The 21,807-nt window shown below is 30.4% G+C and overlaps 3 protein-coding genes across 5 annotated transcripts; 1 reads left to right on the top strand and 2 right to left on the bottom strand.

Annotated features, from left to right (window-relative positions):
* Nucleotides 1-1,417: 1,417 nt before the first annotated feature.
* Nucleotides 1,418-6,490, bottom strand: LOC111286488 (uncharacterized). Of its 2 annotated transcripts, XM_022876483.2 has the most exons (9): nt 4,835-6,284; nt 4,590-4,723; nt 4,366-4,464; nt 4,120-4,272; nt 3,499-3,662; nt 2,915-3,062; nt 2,684-2,806; nt 2,511-2,598; nt 1,418-1,985 (listed from the first exon to the last, which is right to left on the bottom strand). In XM_022876483.2, exons 1-9 carry the CDS (start codon nt 6,174-6,176, stop codon nt 1,819-1,821), a joined length of 2,418 nt encoding a protein of 805 aa, XP_022732218.1. In that variant the 5' UTR covers nt 6,177-6,284; the 3' UTR covers nt 1,418-1,818. The 2 variants fall into 2 exon arrangements, with proteins under 2 accessions (XP_022732218.1, XP_022732216.1); XM_022876481.2 differs by having other exon boundaries at nt 4,590-6,490.
* Nucleotides 6,491-13,032: 6,542 nt separating this feature from the next.
* LOC111285527 (protein BUNDLE SHEATH DEFECTIVE 2, chloroplastic-like) lies at nt 13,033-15,580 on the bottom strand. 2 transcript variants are annotated; one of them, XM_022875011.2, is made up of 4 exons: nt 15,320-15,580; nt 15,063-15,211; nt 14,903-14,956; nt 13,033-13,477 (listed from the first exon to the last, which is right to left on the bottom strand). In XM_022875011.2, the coding sequence occupies exons 1-3, from the start codon at nt 15,494-15,496 to the stop codon at nt 14,914-14,916; spliced, it is 369 nt and encodes a 122-aa protein (XP_022730746.2). In that variant the 5' UTR covers nt 15,497-15,580; the 3' UTR covers nt 13,033-13,477; nt 14,903-14,913. The 2 variants fall into 2 exon arrangements, with proteins under 2 accessions (XP_022730746.2, XP_089618713.1); XM_089762587.1 differs by lacking the exon at nt 13,033-13,477 and having other exon boundaries at nt 14,776-14,956; nt 15,320-15,578.
* Nucleotides 15,581-19,583: 4,003 nt separating this feature from the next.
* LOC111284422 (polyol transporter 5-like) lies at nt 19,584-21,275 on the top strand. The gene is made up of 2 exons (XM_022873088.2): nt 19,584-19,745; nt 19,838-21,275. Exons 1-2 carry the CDS (start codon nt 19,625-19,627, stop codon nt 21,157-21,159), a joined length of 1,443 nt encoding a protein of 480 aa, XP_022728823.2. The 5' UTR covers nt 19,584-19,624; the 3' UTR covers nt 21,160-21,275.
* The last annotated feature ends 532 nt before the right edge of the window (nt 21,276-21,807 follow it).

The raw sequence follows: 21,807 nt of genomic DNA, 5'->3' as shown, positions 1-21,807 counted from the left end.
ATAGAAACTTAATTTTTTATTTGAATAGTGATGAAATGGATATTAAATTTTGGAGATAAGATGAATATTAAAATGATTTTAAATTTTTTATTGAGTACGAATACAAGAATAGATAATATAACACTTGTATAATACATGTACCTTATATATATTTAGTAATTAAATTTTTATTTAATAATATAAAATTTTATTTTTAAATTAATTAAAACTAATATTTTTTATTTACATATAATATTTATAATAAAATTATATAAAATATACAAAATAAAAAATAATAATAATTTATATACATTTTTAAATAATTATAAATATAAAAATTATCGCAGGCATTAATACTCACAGAATAAAAATGAGATAAATTTGAAATATTATTAAATATAAATACAAAAATGAATATAATATAAAAAATTAAAATAAAAATGAAGAATACTCTTTCAATCTTATATGGTATTCATTAATAATTTCACTTTCTTTTTAGAAATTTAATAATTTTAAATTAATCTTTTCAAAAAAAAATAAAGTGGATAAAAAATAAATAAAAACTAATTAAAAATAAAAATAATTTGAATTAATTGAAGGTGCATTGGCCGTGCTTAGATTAAGTAGTTCTACCTTTTTTTATCTTTTCCCAACACAAAAAACAGCTATATGGAGTTCTGCCACTTCCTTGCCACGATGGACCACAAAATGCTTTTAGCCTTTTATCAGCGATGAATGGTGAGTTGTGCTACGTCCTGCCATCCGTAGAAAATGACCTTTGCAAAGTCACTGTCTTTGGAAATATTCAAATGGCCATCAAACTTGAAGTTCTTCTAAGTCGGGAAGTGGGGGGAACGCATCGGGGTTCTGCAGAGCCATGCCATCTATGGAAAAGAATGTTTTGATGATCATAATAGGAAGTAACCTTGTCCGCTATCATGTTCGAGAAGCAAGGGAGGAACTGATATGTGAAGGTTTGACTGATGACATTGCAAAGGCAACTTGGGTCCCGTACGTCAATAGTTGTGCAGTTGTGTAAAGGATATTAGATTGTTGCCTGTTGGTTACCCAAACTTGTATCAAACTAATATCTTGCAGTATTGGCGTTAGACTTGATATAAAAGTTCTTTTGCTGTGTGTCTATATGACGCGATATGATATTGCAAATAATGACTACATTTGCAACGAACTATAGTAGTAATAACAGTAAAGTTTCGTATGAGTTGTTTTCATATTTTAAAATATAATGGTTGTTTTTTTGGCCAAATAATGACTACATTTGCAGGGAATGATGGTGGTTTTTTCTTGGCCAAATAGCAATGATAGTAGTTTAACAGTAAAGTTTCCTGTTCTTTCTGTTCATGATCCCACAATGTAATGAAAGTTGAAGGGAAATTTTGAAGAGAAACCGACGGCCCTTGCTGTTCAATTACGTCAATTGGATGACAAAATCCTTGCGCCGTTAGGAGAAATAGCTCAACAACATGGTCATGGTAAACATTGCATGGCCATATGTAGCCTTGACAACCAAAAATAGAAAGCTATCTAAGGCCTTGCCTTTTCCTTAGTTAAAAGGTTAGCTCCTTCCATCTAAACTTGGGAAGTTCTACTTTCTAAACTCAGCTTGTATACACAATCGCTATATCAGGACCCCGGTGACTGCAAAAATAAATTTCACCGGTCTCGAGAACTCCTACAGAAAGGGTTATCATCACATCAGACATTGCAGTGGATGGCAAACTAATCACATCTCACTCTGCCTTGTTCCTGGCAATGTAACCTATTTACACCAAGGGAAAAACACGAGCAGTTTGCCCAGTGCATTATCATTTGCTGTAATCACTTAATATTCATGGAAGCTGACATGGTACGCAACTCTTTCGTGATCTCTAAGAAGGCAGGCCTTGAGTCAGGATCAGTTGACCAGCACCTCTCCATCAACGATCTCCATGCTGGATCACACCAGCTAGGGACTTCAGGTCGGAGAGTGCCCTTAATTATACCAGCTGATTACAACATAAATAATGTGATAAGCATTCGTGTCAAAAAATAAATGAAGTACTTCAAGTAACAATATATCTTATCAGCCATTAGTATAAACCATGAAGATATTGTTGATTTTCTCTGACTCCTCAGTCAACTTATCTTTAAGAAACCAAAATTAGATGAACATAGCAGCAAAATACAAGCAACATGACAGAGTTGATTTGAAAAAGAAATACCAAACAATATTTACATCCTGTTCTTCTATGTAAATTTCTGAACATATGACATATGACAAAGAAAATGAATAAAAAGGGAAAGTTCAGGGGATCAAAAGACTTTGAATGGAAGGAAAAAAGTGTAAAACGGCATCAAACATGAAAAACTATGGAAAAAGTAATGAAAAAGAGCCATTTCAACAAATAGAATGTGATGAGCACGACAAATAAATTCCAAACTTTCTCACTAGATATGCATTCAGAGAGTTTCGAGTGGTTGTGATTAAGTGGTGCCCGTAAATATAATAGGATAATCAAGTTAAAGTATACCTATTATTTCCTCTGAGCGCAAATCAGTGTAAGGTTCCTCCCCAGTTAAGAGTTCCCACATGACTATTCCAAATGAGTACACATCAACCTGCATTCAAGCATAATTACGTATTCAGGACATCCATCACATGATTGTAGACTGGGGTAAAAGATAATAAGTGGTTAACAATTACCTTCTCTGTTACCAAGTTGTTCTTAGTGTTCAGAAGCTCAGGTGCCATCCATGGTATAGTTCCTCGAACTCCACCAGAGACGAATGTCCTCTGTTTAATTTTGGATAAGCCTAGATCACCAATCTGATTGAGAAATGAGGAATTTTAAAATTTGTTCAAGTGAAACATGGACATGTTAACTGATTAAAGCCTAGCAAATAATTGTTACCCAAATGAAAGAACTCTAGCTACCTTGCACACTGGTCGCCAAGGATCCCGCATATTAACAAGGAAGTTATGAGATTTTAAATCAAAATGGACAATGTTCTTCTCATGCAGATATTCCATTCCAAAGGCTGCATCCATGGCGATTATTAACCTCTTTCGGCGATCAATAGTGCTGTAAAGCACACAAGAAGTAATTTAGAGAAAGCAAATGCATATGCTTGCTGCATGATACAAACTTCAATCGATGCTCCTTAGATGGCAGGTATGAGAAGAGATTTCAGTGACCGAAAATATAATATGAGGATTGCAAATCCACAACCGTGTGATGTTAATCTGAAAATTTGCCATTTTCCATATTGAATGTCATACTTTGCTATATGAACCCGTTTTAGGGGACTCCAGTGTTCTGCCAAATTCTTGTAGGCATTAATATAGTCAATGCTAGGAAGCCATTTACAGCTATAATGTAAAGTATACGTAACATCAGCAAAAACAGGTTATCAATCTATGTGTTTCTGCAAAGGATCAGACATAATTTTGCATAAGAGCTGCAAATAAAATATATTTGTTCAATTTCATATTTGAAATTAGATCGTAAAATGCCATACCGATCTTTTCTTTGCAGAACTTGTTTCAGGGAGCCATTCACCATGTACTCTGCCACCGTTGCCAAACTTGTCAAAGGGCCATCTGTAACTACACCATACAATGCCACTATATTCGGATGGTGAAGCTGACCCAGAATATATGCTTCCTTCCAAAATTCAGCAACCTGATTAAAACCAAACAGAAACAGTTAGTTTCATCCATTTATCTAGTTCTTTTTTGTTTCAAAATAAAAATCATCAGCTATATTTACTAATATGAGTTAAAGATTTCTAGCTTGATGGGAAAAACTTGAGAGCGGACCATCAGTTCTAAACAGATCAATAGACAAGGGCAACTCTGATGTCTATAACCAAGTGCGGCCAGCACACACGACACATAAGAAATATGTATTTGTAGTGTCCTAATGTAGGTATGACGTATAAAATTAATAACAGTTATCAGATCTGGATCAAATTCTTTGAAAAGATGGTAAAAAAAGAATCAGATAATCATATAATAATCAGTATAAATGATCAAACAAGAGTAAGAATAAAAGTACTGCAGAAATAAGTCTATCAGATAATCACATAATCATTAAAGATGACCACATAGGAGAAAGTAAATATCTTATGGATATTTACCAATCGCTCCTCCTCCACAGAGCCTTCAGAGAAGCATCTTGGCTTTAACCTCTTAATTGCAACATCAGATCCCTTCCATTTTCCATAGAACACAGTTCCACATGCACCCTCACCAAGTTCTTTTATGTATTCAAGTTCAGAACTCCTAATAGTCTGCAGAACAAGACAGGAATCCATCATCTTTATATTCTGTTCACCTCCAGAGTGGTAAAAGAAAGAGAAATTGTGCAGGGTTTGACAGAATACCTGCAGCTCTTGAGTAGCTAGATGTGTATAAAATGCAGTCAGGCCACTTGAGATTCTACCAATCACCTTAGAACATTTCTTACCATCGTTACCTTCTGACTGGAAAAATATAAAGGGGGAAAAAGAGTGAGAATAAAAGTAACCAAGGCATGGAACTATGACAGATTCTTTTCTTTCTTAGTACAATTGTGCAGTAATATAGAAAAAGGATCGTTACACTATACCTTTTCATCAACGCTTAAATAAGATGAAAGGTCATGTTGCATTGCTTCTCCTTGGATGTGATCCTTTTCCAATTCATCCATGTTCCTGGGTGAAGAATTAGATGTGTTTCCACTTGATTGATCAACTTGAGGGCCTATGTCAATGTGCAATTCATCCATGAGATCTAAGGACATTGATTGAGGCATGACCAAGGAATCAGAAAAGCTGTTGCTACCATGAGAAGAAAGCTCAGGAGGTTGCACACCTTTGGTTGATGACAATGAAAGGGTACACAAAAGATCAACTGAAGATGCAAATCCATCTTGCAAATTATGACTGCCATTGCCATCCTTATAGCTGCTTTTTAAATTCTTAGATGCTTCTGCATCAGACAACTGGGTTCTGTGCACATCATTTGACAAAGTAGAGTTGGTAATGACCTTTTGTGAATCAGCAACAGATAGTCTGTTCTGAAGATTGCAGTGAACTGGTTCACAAACTATGGCTGCTGTATGACAATTCACAAAGGGAGTTTGATAAGGAACTTCGAGCCCATGATTCAATCCAACGATTGGATATTGTTTGGCATCCATCATTTTCATACCTGGAGACGGACTGTCAATAACATTATTTGTAAAGAGAGATTGACTACCAACACCAGCCCATGCACCATAATGTGCTAAATGACATGCCTTGAGATTTGAATTGCCATATGGAAAATCAGGATTACTTAAATGAGTCATCATGCTCACCCCCTCTACTGAGGTATGCTCAGGTAGACCAGGCCAAGGCTTCCACAAACTGGAGTAGCATGACCTCACAGAATGCCCTTGCTTTGAGATGTTGGAATTTGGTTTGACTCCTGGATAGTAAGGGCACATTTGAGGCGCCAAATTTCTCATTTCACAATCTAACAAATTTCCTCCACATGTTTCCTCTTCACTCACAAAAGCACTTGGTTCTTCATGCCCTAAATCTATAAGTGGATGATCAAACTTTTGATTCTTAGCACAAGATGCAAATTCCATTCCAGTCTCATTAACACCAAAACCTGAAACACCCTGAATTCCATTAACTCTACCCGTCTGTTTCGCCAACAACTGCTGTTTCAAAACCAATTTTCTTATAGAATCATCACCCTGCCTAAAACCATTACCACCATTCCCCACATTCTTTGTCACTTTATTATCAACTTGACCCTTACACAATTGTCCATATTCAAGCCCATTACTACATACAAAAATCCAAAGCCGTGCTCTCTTACCGTAAAACTCCAGATTCTCGTACTCTTCCACCATGCTCTTGACATCCTCGTCCGATTCTATCACGCCCAAACCCATGTCCAAATCCACGTCAGCAACAGCTACCTGGTACTTCAACCAAAAAGAAATTACTTTGGGACAAAGATTCGCGATCTTTTCCCGAAGTTTCAAGAACCCAATGCTTCTATCAACGGATATAATACGAGTCTCGCCACCAATATAACGAAGCTTTCCCATAGGAAGTCTGGGTTGGAATGCGCCATTGAAACTGCAAACAAGCTTGAGTAATTTTCTTGGTGGGTTTGCACGGTTCTTGCGAAGACAAGAAACAGAAGGCTCTTTCATGTATAGGATAATAAAAGATGGAGTCGAAGAGGAAAGAAGGGGGATTACCGGAGTTCTTGTAGAAATGAAAAAAAAAAATGGTCCTTTTTTTTTTCCCTTCGATTTTGCTGTGAGTTTTTGTTTTTAATGAATAGTTCTGTCTGTGTTGAGTATTTTATAGGTGAGTGTTCATGGTTTGGCCCTTCAGGTTGAGTTGAATTTACGGGTTTGCCACCAATCTCAGGTGTTCTAATGTTGTTAAGATTGGGAATGATCCTCGGAGAAATTTGCGATTAGGAAATTTGGTTAGCAAATTTGGTATATTGGCCAAATATATTTTTTACATTTGGATAAGTTACAATATCTAATACGTGATGGTTTGGGGATTTGGCCCTAAGCTTTAATTAAATTTACAAGACTGCCATTCCCACCTTTTTTTCTATGATTTTATTTTATCAAATTTAATAAATTATTAAGGTTAAAAAGTTTTAAAAGAAGTAATTATTAAAAATTCTCTATATTACAAGTTGAAATAAACTTACTTTATAAAAAAAAATCGCAAATCAAGAATAAGAGTCATATATGTTGGTATTTGAATTTTAAATTTAATATATATTATTTTTAAAAATAATTATATAAATTAATTAAGATTAAATTAAAATTTAAAAAACTTTAGCCACTAAGAAAGTAAAGCCTTTAAATATTTGAGCACGTTATTTTGATTTATATATTATATATATTTTAAAAGAAAAAGTTTGAATTACTAGTTAATTTAAGGTAAATTAAAGAAATAAATTTTGTGATTAAGATCGAATTAAATGTTTTTTGAAATTTAAAAATTAATTATTATTTTAAGATTTTTTTGTTTTTTTTCTCTAATATTTTTCATACCTTTTCTGAGCATTATAAATTTAGGTATGACATAAAAAAATGTTCTTATATATTTTTGAAATAGATAAATAAAATATTTTATATTTTATATTTTTAGAGTCAAAATTTTTGTTGGTCTGAATTTATATTAACCAGTTAAGAGATCAAACGAAAAAAAAAAATTTTGCCAAGATCAAACAACTGATTTAAAATAATGGAAAAAAGACCTAAAAAAATTGATTAATTCAAGAACGAAATCAGACATGCAGTCGAATTCGGGGAATATGTATTTTTTAAGAAATAGAATACTCCACATGTTCATTCGGATACGCACTTTAAGATTGACATGTTACATCAAGGCGCAAGATAGCAACTCAACCTTGACAGTTGATAGCTGAGCACCCAGAATTATTGAGTGTTCTGTGGTGTTTATAGGACCAACATCAGAACCATAGGATTGGCGTCACAAAGTCCGGTAAAATCATCACATAATGCGTGTCCTGTCTTACGTTGGGAATGCTTGGTGCCTCCGTACCTTGATGCTGTTTGATGAAACAGGGAGTTTGGGATGGGCCCCAACCTATTATAGTATGATGCAGCCTGCCCCACTTGATGCTTGGCATCTGACTTCCCAAATATCACCAAGAAAGGAAAGGAATGAACTAGTCCTTCCTTTTTCTTTTTTTTTTTTTTTTCCTTTTAAGAATTTAAATGGAGTGGACTTTTTTTTTTTTGCCAGAAAAGGACCTTATCTTGTTCTCTCTATTATTTGTCTTTGCCTGCTCCCATTTTATTCACTTTAATTGGTTTGGAGTTATATTCTATGATAGATGCTTGAGAAAGCAAAAGCTCCCCACCATTTTGAATATGATTGAAATGGAGCATAGGAGCATCCAGGCAAATTGGTTCCACACAATTTTACAGCAAAGCAACCATAACCATTAAGTGTTATAGACATCGATTTTATCTGTGTTTATTATTTTTATTTCAGTATAATATTAATAATTTTAATAATAATAATAATAATTTTAAAAAATAATTATTAATTATTATAAAAAATAAAAAAACAAAATAATAAAATAAAAAGTAGGATGGTTGGCATTACTGCCGCCTTCGACCAGCCACCCTACAGCCCTTTGACCAGCCCCTTATCCAGCCACCAGACCAGACAGTCACCCTACCACGCCTACGACCACCATCTATCCCCCTGTTTGAAGCTCCATAAAAATCCCCAACCTTTCCCCCTTCAAGGGCTCTCTCGGACATCCCCTCTTGAAATCTTCCGGACAGTTCTTCACCTCCAGACACACTGCCCACAACACCCTCTCGGATATCTAGACAAAAAAAAAAAATCCTTCAACCCACACTAACTACGAAAACAGAAACACAAAAACAGAAACAAAAAAAGAGACAAACAGTCCTCCCCGTAGGAAGGAACCTTAGCGCTGAGCTTCCTGTAAAAATAAAAAAAATATATAAGTTTTTGTTTTAACAAAACAAAACAAAAAAAAAGGCAGAAAACTTCAAGCCCCGATCTACGATGATCGGGACTGTTTCTAGCGAAAAAAAAGTCAGATCTGGAAAAAAAGCGTTGAAGAGAGCTACCAAAATAATTTTTGCATTTTTTGGCGATCAAAAACCACCGACAGCGACCGCCAACGACGACCCAGGCGGCGGGAGATGCGATGGTCCGACGACAGGAAGACGAGCTCTCCCTAGAGCTCTCTTTTCCTTTTTTTTTTTGAAAAACAAAAAGAATGAACAAAAAATCTTTTTTCAGTTATATATAAAAGACTAAGGAGCAAAACCACGTCGTTTCGACTAAGTAGGATCCGCACGTTGACCCGGATTCGAACCGGGATTCGTGCAACCTGACCCGTGGATCCGCTCTTCCAACAGCTGCTGATCGGTCCAATTAAATCGATTTGAACCAGATCGAATCGTAAACCGTTCAACCGAACCGCACGTCGAGCCAACCTCTTTTCGGTCCAACTGAAACGTCGTTGACTGGTCTGGTTCAGGTAAAAATTTTTTTTTTATTTTCTAATTTTTTAATATATATTATTATTTTCGTTATTTTAAGTATTTTTATATATTTATGCATGATAAGTTCTTAAATTTGTTAGAATAAATGTTTAATTATTTTAATAATAATAAAATTGAAAATAAATAATAATTAAATATATATATTAAAAATGCTCAAAAAAATATTTATTATTTTTTTTTTCTGCCTAGATGTTGGAAGGAATAAAAAAAATATTTTTTTTAAGAAATAATTTCACTTAAATGTTGGAGAATTATTATTAATAAATTTTCATAAAAATATATATAAGAAATTTTTAATTAATTTTTAAAATCATTAAAATCGAACTTGCTTCGAAAATTTGCCTAGATGTTGAGGATTTTTAAAGATGTTCGCATTTTTTTAAAAACGAAACCTTAAACACTAATTTTTAATTTTCAAAATATTAGGTTTTTAAAACCCCTAAAATCCAAAATCTCATAAAATCAAAAATCTTAAAAATCCTAAGGACACGTGTGAAAATTTCATTTGAAACAATTTGTTCTCGAATGACGCCTAGATGATAGGGTATTTAGAAAATTTTACTTCGTTAAATCTTTTCACACGATTTTTTAATTCGCATTAATAATAAGATTAATAAATAAAAAGTATAATAGTAAATTGTGATCTTAAATATAAACAGTGACACCTAAGCTCTGCATAAATGTTGGAGAGTCGGGGTGGTCTCATTATATTTAAAAATTTAACTTTTAAATTGTATTTCATCTTACATAACATTCATTGACATACATACGTTAGCATGTTATTATCAGTAATTATTTGCATTATTCTGTCTTTAATTTTTATTTACTACTTAGTGATAAAATATTTTATAATAAAAAAAAGAATAATACTTTTTAAAAAAATGTGTGATATTACAAAATAAAAAAAAACATTCTGAAAGAAATAATTCTTAGTATTCTGCCTAGATGTTGGAGAGTCACCAATAATTTTTTATAAATAATGTTATTTCATTTTAAGGATTATTGTATTAAATCTTAAGCGAAAAGAGTTATTTTAAATTTTGCTTGAAGAATTTTAAAATAATTTTTTAATTTAAAGATTTTTTTAATATTTCTAAATAAAAATTTTAGCAAAAATATTTTTAAAAAACGAAAGAAATTAGTATTAAATTTCAAGTCAAAACCATTTTTATCCAACAACGAAAATAGTTCGTAATTAAATAGTACCAATTTATGGGTGTTGTGGGGGTGTTAATCGTTTCCCACACATAACCGACTCTCGAATCTAATCTGATTTTTCATAGATCAAAATTTATTTTTTTAATAAACTTTAAACTCGTTTTTATAATTTTATTAAAAAAATAAATTTTTTTGTGACTAATCACACTCTAATAAGAGATTGGTGACGACTCCCCTCATTTATTTTGATTTTTTAAACTTATATATGTTTGATGATCTCAAAACCGTTATGACAAGTGTGAATTGAAAATTTATACTATTATATATAAAAGAATTTCGACGGATCGTTGGGTTGCCACGTGTTTCAATTTTTTGTTTAGTTTTTCATCATTTTTTCTTCGTTTGCAAGAAGTTTTTTATCTGGTTTTTACTGTTCATTTTTACTTCTTTTGGATTTTTTTTTTTTTTTGCATAGCTACCATCTTCGACACCGTTTATTCATTTTTTTCTCCTTTCTGCATTTTTTTTTGCACTGTGTTTCTTTGTTTTTGGGTTTGAAAACATTGTGGATTTTATTTTGTTAAAACTTTTTTTGCTATGAGGGGTTTTGTATTCTTTATTTATTCAAAAATTTCAAGTTTTTTTTTCAATGAATGTGTTTTTATTTTGATGAGTGATAAAATTTTTAAGTTTTTTATTTTCGGTGAAGTTTTTCATATAAAAAATTTGTTGTTTTTTTTTTTTAATTTTTGGTTGTGTTTGTATATACGGTAAAATTTGTTTTAGTGAGTTTTTTTTTTTTTTTTTATGTTATTGGAACTTTAATTTGATAAGTATTTCGTTTTTTTCACAGGAATTGTTAAAAGTTTGTTACTGTTTTGATTTAATGTAAGCTCCTTGAAGGATTTGTTCACGTTGGTTTGGTATTTTTTTCTAACTTTTATAGTAGTTGGATTGAATGTATAATAGTTGGAATAAGATTTTTTTTTACAAATTGTTGTGTATTTTATTTGATTATTGGTTTTTTTTTTTTTCTTTGCAAGGAGATAAAAGAAAGTTCAAAGTAGAAAGAGAAATGCCAAGTTATGAAGTAAAGCAAACCAACATGATAGTATAAAAAAAAGACCCAACAAAAAAGGATCAAGTAATCCAAGAACATTTGCTGAGGTGAGAAGTCTGAGGAAGAGACAAAGGTGGTGGAGAAAGCAACTATTATGCTTGCGATTATGAAATATGAATCTGTTAATTTGGTTGAAAATGCAATAATTACTGCTATTTTTTATAAGATGACATTTTTTTACCTTTTTATGGACGTAAATGGATTGATAAATGTATTATTTTGTATGTAGTGAAGTTGAATGATGCAAGAAATTGGAAGATTGGGCCTTTAAGGTCTGGTTAATGCTTAGAAGTGCGGTATGTAGTGTTGATACTTAAGTTTTTTGTTTCGGTTACTTTCTATTAGCTCTCCTTTTTCTATTTTTATGTTTGTGAGATCTAATTAATTATAAATTTAATAAAATAAAAGAATAAATTTTTTATTTTAATTCGAAAGATAATTAAGTGAGTAGTAATCTGTTTATTAAGAATTGTTTAACATTTCATATGACCATATAATTTTTAATGTGAAATTTATGTCATGTTTATCGATAGAATAAAATTTTAATATTAAATAAATGAATATTTATTAGATTAGACATTCTCCCATCACATATAAACAATATGCCAAAAAGAAATCCAATTAGTATTATTTTTTTGAATTTGTGTCTTATATATGACATATTTCATTAATTTCAATTGATATCTTGGTTTAATAGAGAAAATTCATTATATTTGGTTAATTTTAATTTGTTATTGATTCATGAAGTGAGATTAGACCATTGATATAGATATATATTCTCCCATCCTTAGTCAAAACTTACCCATGCAAGAGAGAAAAAGAGCCATGATGGGGAATGTGACGTTGAGGGAAATATCAGATATGGAGCTAGCAAAAAGCAATTGATGAATGCCTGCTTATCAAGAGAAGTTATTTTGATGAAAAAAATGTATTCTCACGTGTTTTCAAGATATTTCAGGTGAGTAGCATTGTTCTTTTTCATCAACGCTTTTAAGAAAATGATTACGTCAAAATTCATAACTTCAACTTTATTGTTTTAGCTTGAACTTAGGAAGGTCATTGTTGCCACTATCTTTGTGTAAACTAGAAAGCATTGCAATACATTTGAAGAAGAAACAGTATACCTAGTTGCTCTCTTTTTTGTGCTTAACAGAATTACCTTCACTGGGTTTTTTAAACTTCCATTTCCCATCAATAAGCTTTCGATTCAATAAAATATTAAAAATTATTGTAATAAATCATGCGACGCCGGACTTCACGCACTAATTAACATTAAACATTGGTTCTCAGTTGAGTTAGGTTTTAATACTTTTAAGATGTCCCATTCCATACCAAAATTTTGGCATCATTATCTGCCACTATCATCCTACTCTGTATTCCTCTAACATAGAATAAGTTGTGGTAAGGGTTTGTCCCCAAAGCCTAAAGCTCCCATGAGTTTTTTTTTTTTTTTATTAAAAGGAAAATACATGAGAATTTTATGTTTGCCACCACTAATTTCTTAATTGGAAAGCGATTCCATCCAAAATTTGATCTTACGAGTCACCTATCAACTGACCTTGATTCTTTTTTTGCCTTTGAAACAGCAATACTCAGCTTTGGTACCTAATTTCCAGCTCTTCTGTTTCATTTCATGAACAATTGTGTAACTAACCAGAGAGTATTTCTCTTTGGCAAATCTTGACCTTTTTTTTTTTTTTTTGTGTTCTAAATAAAATCAAGCTCCACGGCACAAATCCACAATCAAAAAGCTTTACCCAAAATTACATTATTACCACTTGAACTTTAATGAAGCCATGGACATGTAGAGTAAATACAATAGACTGGTCAAGTTGCACCTATGCCAAGTGCAATGTGTAATTTCTTTACTTTTGAGAACCCAATTTGAGAAGAGATTGCTACTTTTCTTGTCATCATATACTAGCAGAAATCTCCTTAGCTCCATGGGTAAATTCTATATAGATTGCTTCCTAATTATGGAGTGAAATTCCTCTTACAACAAATTCACTGAGGGAATTACTCCATTTGAAGGAGCTATTGATCAAATTATAACTTATGCCATCAAGAAAGCAATCTAGAAATTTCAAGGAAAAATTTTGGAGTTCCCAGCACCTACCCACTTTCCTATCTGAAAAAAGGATTTGCAAATTAAATTGTGTTGTAAATCACATCAACTTAGCAAACATTTAAAGCAGATGCAGTGAAAGAATAGAAGGTTCTTGCAAACTAGGGTCATGGCAACAGCTTGCTGAACTCGTAATTCTATTGCAATTTTCTAGCTTCTAGTTAACAGCAACATCAGGTAGCAGCAGTTAATTTCATTGATCATATTGAAGAAACAATCATATAAAACAGTAAATCAAAATTTTGAATATCAATCATCTGTGAAAAGAAATAAAAAGAACTATAAGGATTCAATGACTAAGTTCATTTATTTTCAGTTAACACAAAGTTCATGATAGATGATAGCCAACCCAAAAGATACAGGAATATTTTTTTTAAGAATCATTTTTATAGAGATTTGGTACAATTTATTACATTGCGAGATGGCTTCTTGATTTTTTGATTGCCAAACGTCTATACAAGAAGGTGTGCTTTTATTGCAGTTTATCTTCAGATCATGAAGAGACTTGAAATTCAAGGTGTTTTAAAATTTCATGATTCATGAAGCCTTTGCTCATTACTGGTTTGATATCTTCAAGTTTACATGAATCTGATTTACAATAGTGTGAATGACTAGGGTACACAACAAAGGAAAGTTGGTTGGCGGGCAAGAAATTCCAATGAAAACTCTCTGTAAGTGGTCAGGACTACAGGACTAGCAGAGGTCTTTTTCACTGAAAGGACAAGAAGAGTTCAAAGAAAAATGGAACAGAGAAACATTCTGGGACTTTTAGATTAGAGAAGACACGTATGAATCAAATACTTCAGCTCATTGATTCCCAATGATAGACTCCAGGTACCCATGTGCTAACAGCAATTTTTTTTTCCTGGATACAACAAAATGTGCACCAACACAACCCTAACCCAACTCCACACCCCTGCACCCAAAAAAAACCCCTAACAATTCTGGATTTTACGATCTGTTAGTTACGCAACTACCATAGTCCTTAAAGCTGCAAGTCATATAAGTTTGTGTAGTTTATTTAATGTCAAGAAAACATTGCTTGACCTATTGCAAACGAACTACCTTATCTTGGAAGTTTCATTAGCAATATCCTGACCATGATTATTATGCAAATAGTACTTCATCAATAACTTATGCAATTTCAACTTAATAAACCTAAACACATCGACTATGTCCTGAAATAAAATTCTTCAGTGTGATCCATTTTTAAGTGCACAAAATTTGCAACAGTTACCGGAAGATAATTATTCAGCATTTAATTGAAAAAACCAACAACTAGTTAGTATGCAATCATGCCATAAAAATAGTGTAATAGTATACATAGATTATCAAGTAGCAAGAATACGGCTCCAGTACATAGAAGAAAATAGATTAATTACAAAATGGAATGCAGAAATATAAAGCAATCAGAATTGAAACTCTTACAAGTCAAGCAGTCAACTATAACCTTTACCAAGACAGTTTAGGCAACGCTGCACCCTGCAATAATCCCATTAGAGAGACCATCAAAACCAACAGAAAGCCTCTCCATGAACCAATTTTTGAATGGGAAAGAAACAAAAAAAAAAAAGAAAAAGAAGACTACCTGTTACCATCACAAGTAGGGCAAACACAAGGGTTAATATGAATAGGATCGTACAAAGGTGACCACTTTATCGTAGCATTTCCGTTGCACAGCTTACATATGTAAAATCCTTTCCCATTACAAACCCCACAAGGCAAGGCAAGCTTTTTCTACAAAACGTATAGAGTAAAATAAAATTGAAAATTTTCACTCTTGCAAAACATCAGAAAAAGAAAAGAAAGCAAGAAAAGAGAGGGTCTTGTCAGATTGTCTTTTACCCGTTTCTTTTCAGCTAAAGAGCGAAGTGCACCAACGGAAACAGTAGCAACAAGATTAAGAGTCAGATATCCTCCAAAAATTATAGCAGCGCCTTTGGTCAACACGCGAAATGGCTTCGGGATCATTTTTTTTAACCTTTCTAGTGATTTAGTTCTTACAGGATTTTCTTCGAACATATTAAGTGCATCGGACCCGTTAAGTTTTGCCGCGAAAATATTGTATATATCGTTCTATATCTACAAGTAATAAGTACAGGAAATTTTCTGTTCTTTAATGTCGTCTGCCAAGTGTCAATTCATTTTCAAAGATTTTTATGTTAAATGACAACGACCTTTTTGTCCGTTTCCATCTTTCAACGACAGCGTTTAAAAGTTTTTTATTATTATTTTTGGGTTTTGGGAATGTAAATTAATATTGCTGAGAGTTAAGTCGTGAGAATATAAGGTTTGTTTGGCTTGATTAGAGTTTTTATTTAAGTCATGTAAGATTTTACATCTCTTAAAATTTTTGAAATTTTAACCAGTGGAATAATAATAATAATAATATTGTTACTAATTGAAATAATTTATTATATTTTTATTAAATTTAAAATCTTTTATGTAAATCAAATAAAATAAATGTTGATAATGTTTAAATTAATTCTTCATAATTAACAAAGTAGAAGATAACTTGTTAAACTTATAAAATTCAACCTTAATATATGGTTACCATTTGAATCACCATACATTATCCTATCATAGATTTATGCCAAGAGTCCTTGGTTGAGATGATAATTGAATAAAATGTAACTTATTTTAACTAAATTATCAAATTTTTTTAAAAGAAAAATATGTATTATCCTATCACTTACTAATCTAATCATATATAATATTTTATTACAATATACATAAAAATTTAATAAAATTTACTTTCGTGGACGCTTAGGTAGCAACTTATATTATTGATATATATGATAGTTTTAAATAATTTTATTCAATTAATTATTTAATTTTTAGAAATTTTAAAGTTTCAAAATTTACATTTATCAAATTCTTTCAAATTATATAAATTGTATCTTAATTTAAACTTGAAAAAACATATCTCATATCTTACTTTTATTCATTTATATGAAATACAAATTTTAAGTAATTTTTAAAAGTTAAATCATTAAATCTTACTAATTATAAAAAATCACACACCATCTAAATCAATGTTCATATAAATTTAAATAGATAAAATTTGTGGTTAAATCATTGTTATTTAATAATCTTTTTGTCTTTATTTTTCTATGATTTAAAATAAAAAAAAAAGATATTTTATCTCAATTTAAAATTACACATATATCTATATTTAAAATTATACTAACTTATTAATCTTAATTTAAAATTAAACTTGGATAAACTACACTTTTAAAAATTTAAAAAAATTTGAAATTAAATAATTATCAAATATATATTTATGATTTTTTCTCATAATTGATATTTTATTCTTTATAAAAGATAGAGTAATAAGTTATTCGTCATAAAAATTTGGCATTACAAAGTTTCAAATTCAAATGTAAAAAAATCTTTTATGATATATCACATGTGTAAATCTTAATTTTTATACTAAAATAATATATACTTTTAAAAGTGTATGTAATTGTAAACTAGAGATTAACTTTTTTGTTAAGGTTTGTATGTAATTTTATTTTTATAATTCAAAACTTTCATAATGCTTATTTGGATTCATTCATAATAATTTATATATACACAAATTTTGTAATTTTACACTGCAAGTTATAAATGATTATGAATATTTTTATTTATCTATATATAATTTAAAATTAATATAAATTAAAATTTTAAATTATAAAAAATATAATAAAAAATTTTGTTCATGGCACAAGTAAATATATATATATATATATATATTATATTACAACATACAAAGTTATATCATAAAAATTAGTTATGTAGATGCTTAGGTGAATAATCTCTTTTAATGACACATAGGATAATAATTATATTATTTTATTTATCAAATAATTTTTTAATAAATTATTTAAATTAAATATTTTGGATAATTATTTGAATTGAAATCAAAATCAATCTGAGATTGAAATTTTTGCATAAAATTTGAATTCAAATATATTAAATCATAATTTATCTTTTCTTTTTAAATTTAATGATAGTTTCTAATATGTATACTTAATATAATTTTATTTTCTATCACATAATTCTATTTAATAAATTATTTAAATTTAATATTTTCATATAATTATCTAAAATCAAATCAAAATCTATCAAATATTGAAAATCATTTAATAGATTATTTAAATTTAATATTTTTAGATAAGTTAACGAATTATTGACTAGAAAGCATGTATTTTTAAAGTAGTAAAAGCTTATATCTTTATATAAAAATATGAGACATTTGAATGCTGATAAAAAAGTTAAATAAAAATATGTTTTTGTTTTGAAAACAAATATAATATTTTATTTATGGGCTAATTCAAATATTTGTATATTATATATTTGGTTAATTTGTTTGTTTCTCTTTAGTCCATAAATTTTTTAAATTTTGCTTAGATCAATTATAATTAACTTTTTGTATTATATTTTTTTGTTTTATTCATTTCTTCAATGTTTTTATTCTCTGTTAATTTATTAACATATTTACTCTTATTATTGTATAGCTTTAATTTCGACAAATTAATATATAAACTTATATTCTCTATTTCCTTTTGTTATATTTTTTATTATTAAATTTCTTTGTCTATAATAGATTGTATGAGAAGAATGATGATCACTACCATATCTAACCCACAAAAAAATTATAAATTATGTTAAAAATGATTAAAGATAAAAAAATTTCAAAAAAAAAGTTTTTAAACATAACATAAAAAATTATTGTTTTCCTTTTATCTAAAAAATAACTTTATTTTGATGTCATATATAAAAATAATTGTTAGTCCAATCTATTTGTGTAATAATTACTTAAAGTATGTAAAAAATAAGAACTAATAAAAAATAGATGGTTATGACCAAATTAATAATTGAGATTTGTTGTTTAATCAAATATATATACACACCCAATCAACACTATGATAAAAATAATTATTAATCTTAACTATTTAAATATTGATTCTTGATTTTTTATCAAACAAGAAAAAAATAGTAGCAAAATTTTTAGTATTTAGCAAATGAACTAAAGAAAATATTTTTTTATAAAAAAGAAAGGATTTTTATAATTCTTGAAAATTTACAAAAATTTAGATTTCTTTTTAGAGAAACAATATAATTTATAATATATTATATATAAATTATCATTTAATTGTAATTTAGCATTTATAAATGTATGGTTTTATATTAGATCAATAATTAAAAAATAATTTTAAAATTATGAAAATTTTAATAAAATTTCTCGTGCATTGTACGGATTAAAAAGGTTAGTTAATTATATTTAATTCACTCCATGATTTTAATTTTTGAAAATATATTTAGAATTTAAAAAATCATTTATAAATAGAATTTTTAAATTTTAAATTAGCAAAATAACATATATTCCTTAATGTATATTAAACATAAAAAAAATTTTAAAAAAGCAAAATATGTTCTTTTAATCCTGCATATGGAATAAAAAAACTCATTGACAGTATATCAAAAGAAAAATTATCAAATACACTAACATTTGAATTTTTTAATTCCGTAAACGAAGTAAGATGGTAATATATGTCTCTTAATGTATATTTAAAAAAAAATAAAAAGTTAATTAAAAAAAAGATATATGTCACCATCTTAATCTTACTTGGGGAGTTAAATTGTGAGATTAAATAACTCATAAGCCATATATAAAGTATTTTTATTATATAAAATCAGAAAATTGGTGATCAGAAGACTTTGTTTATTGTGTGCTAAATATAGCAAAAGATTAAAAAAAAAAAGTTATCTAATCAAATTTAACTACAAGAACAACAAACAGGGAGAGATAAAAGGGATAAGCCCTCAAGCAAAACAACAAGAGTAAAAATAGGAGAGGCAGAAGTGTATGGTTAAGAAGTAGGATAACATTCCAACTTTGTTTCAGCAAATTGATAAACATTGAGGTGACTGTAGTGTGACACCAACTCAGACAATGTCGCCTTGTATATTCTACAAGTAGCAATGACGGGTCCATCATCCATTAGTCAAAAACACTTTCCATTTCCAAAATCATTCCTAATATTAAGCATCGCCAAGTAAATTGAGAAAAGCATTGTCAAGAAAAACATTGAGTCATTTATCTGGCATATTTAGAGGTGTAGAAAAACAATCCTAATACAGTCATCTCCCTGATTCTGATATATGGATTCCTTGGAGAACATTTCATCCCATGAAGTCCCTGGTCCTAGAAAGTCTTGCCTAAACAAATATGCGTTTGCAGCTGCTCTACTGGCTTCCACAACCTCAATCCTACTCGGATATGGTGAGCGTTTGTTTCATTGTATTTAATTTGAATCATTTGTAGGCTTAATTAACTTACCTTTTTTCTGATCATTGTTAGTTTGATATGTTTAGATATTGGTGTGATGAGTGGCGCAATCATTTTCATCAGGGAAAACATCCACATTTCAACAATTGAAGTAGAGCTATTGGTTAGTTCCTTGAATGTATGTTCATTGTTTGGCTCGCTCCTTGCTGGGAGAACATCTGATTTGATTGGTCGACGTTTTACCATAGTGTTAGCAGTAGCAACCTTTTTCATTGGTGCAGTTCTAATGGGATTTGCACCGTCTTATGCATTCTTGATGGCTGGGAGAGTGATTGCTGGTATTGGCGTTGGTTACTCCCTTATGATAGGTCCAGTTTACACTACAGAGCTTTCCCCATCTACAAGTCGAGGATTTCTCTCATCACTTCCTGAACTTTTCATAACTATAGGAATTCTATTTGGTTACCTATCTAACTATTTTTTAGCTGGTCTTTCAAATCATATAAATTGGAGAATAATGCTTGGATTAGCAGGATTGCCAGCAATTGCCATTGGTTTAGGTGTCTTGGTGATGCCGGAGTCTCCTAGGTGGCTTGTCATGAAAGGCCGCTTCGATGAAGCAAATAAGATTCTGCTAAAAACATCGGACTCAAATGAGGAAGCTGAGTTAAGACTTAAAGAAATGAAAACAGCTGCTTCAAATTTGGGTAGCCAATTTAGTGTTAAAGGTGTTTGGGAGGAGTTATTGTTAAGGCCATCTCGATCCCTTCGTAGAATTCTTATTGCAGCCATTGGCATCAACTTTTTCATGCAAGCTTCAGGCAATGATGCTGTTGTTTATTACAGTCCCGAAGTGTTCAAGGCTGCTGGAATCCACAACAAGAGACACCTTTTTGGTATTACAGTAGTCATGGGACTTAGCAAGACATTCTTTGTTCTGGTTTCTGCTCTTTTCTTAGATCGTTTTGGAAGGCGACCACTCCTGCTTATAGGCACTCTTGGGATGGTTGGCTCTTTGATGGGTTTAGGCTTGGGATCAAAATTTTTAGTAGAAAATGACCCTAAACCTACCTGGGCAATTGTATTAAGTATAATTGCTGTTTGTGCTGATCTTTCATTCTTTTCCATTGGGCTTGGCCCCATTACATGGGTCTATTCATCTGAAAATTTTCCAATGAAGTACCGAGCACAAGGCACCAGCATTGCAGTATCAGTAAACAGGGTGGTGAGTGGAGCTGTGGCCATGACCTTCCTAACCATTGCAAACAAGATTACCTTTGCTGGGGTTTTCTTTATTCTTGCTGGGATTATGACATTGGCTACCATTTTCTTCTACTTTTTTTTGCCTGAAACAAAAGGTAAAACCCTTGAAGAGATTGAGGCTCTTTTTGAGGATGACAAGTTCTAAGTCCTTTGCTTCCTGTCTGTACTTTTGTATATATACATTTTCTAATTGAATGAACTTTCTTTTTTTCGTTCCATTGGATAGAGCAATTGATAATGGGCAGAATCTCAGATTGAACTTATTATGACTTGGAAGACTCTCTTTAAGCTAACCCAAATTGCTAGAAACTATTTTCTCACTAATTAGTGGTTAAAATCTAATTATTATAATCTTTTTGAAAGGCAATAAAAATGAATAAAGGAGTACAAATAACTCGAACGATAAGGAAAATCCCACAAACCCCTTTAACTCGTGCAACCTGCTTAAACAATATTTGTTAATTACTAGAAGAAAAATAAAATGACTAAATGAGCTTGCCATTGCTATCCTAAATATATGAATAAACATCAAAGCATGCATGAATATTAATTAAAATTTAACACCATTTTTCTACTATATATTATTAAACATAGTGACCAAAAAAGCTATTCCAAGTAATCAATACCTTCAGATAACATGAAATTTCAAGCATCATCATCTAATTCAAGTTCTGGTAGTAATAATGTGGAAGCCTCTTTCAAGAAAGTAGTTTATGAATCTGAAGTTCGTAATAGAAAATTATCCTTGCAAAAGAACAATGTTAACACCATCATCAAACCACATTTGACATCA

This window comes from Durio zibethinus, chromosome 6, assembly GCF_047325235.1.
Source record: "Durio zibethinus cultivar Kanyao isolate XHJ-2024 chromosome 6, ASM4732523v1, whole genome shotgun sequence".
NCBI classification, from domain to species: Eukaryota; Viridiplantae; Streptophyta; class Magnoliopsida; order Malvales; family Malvaceae; genus Durio; species Durio zibethinus.
The sequence above is the reverse complement of the archived record's forward strand: the minus strand, read 5'-3'. Positions and strand labels throughout refer to the sequence as shown.

Coding starts and splice junctions, on each gene's coding strand:
- LOC111285527 (XM_022875011.2), bottom strand. CDS start 15,496: ATGTTCGAAGAAAATCCTGTAAGAACTAAATCACTAGAAAGGTTAAAA. Junction 15,212..15,319: donor CTTTAGCTGAAAAGAAACGG/GTAAAAGACAAT, acceptor TACGTTTTGTAG/AAAAAGCTTGCCTTGCCTTG. Junction 14,957..15,062: donor CCTACTTGTGATGGTAACAG/GTAGTCTTCTTT, acceptor GGATTATTGCAG/GGTGCAGCGTTGCCTAAACT.
- LOC111284422 (XM_022873088.2), top strand. CDS start 19,625: ATGGATTCCTTGGAGAACATTTCATCCCATGAAGTCCCTGGTCCTAGA. Junction 19,746..19,837: donor CTCAATCCTACTCGGATATG/GTGAGCGTTTGT, acceptor TGATATGTTTAG/ATATTGGTGTGATGAGTGGC.
- LOC111286488 (XM_022876481.2), bottom strand. CDS start 6,176: ATGAAAGAGCCTTCTGTTTCTTGTCTTCGCAAGAACCGTGCAAACCCA. Junction 3,663..4,119: donor CTGTGGAGGAGGAGCGATTG/GTAAATATCCAT, acceptor GGTTTTAATCAG/GTTGCTGAATTTTGGAAGGA. Junction 2,807..2,914: donor CTTGGCGACCAGTGTGCAAG/GTAGCTAGAGTT, acceptor TTTCTCAATCAG/ATTGGTGATCTAGGCTTATC.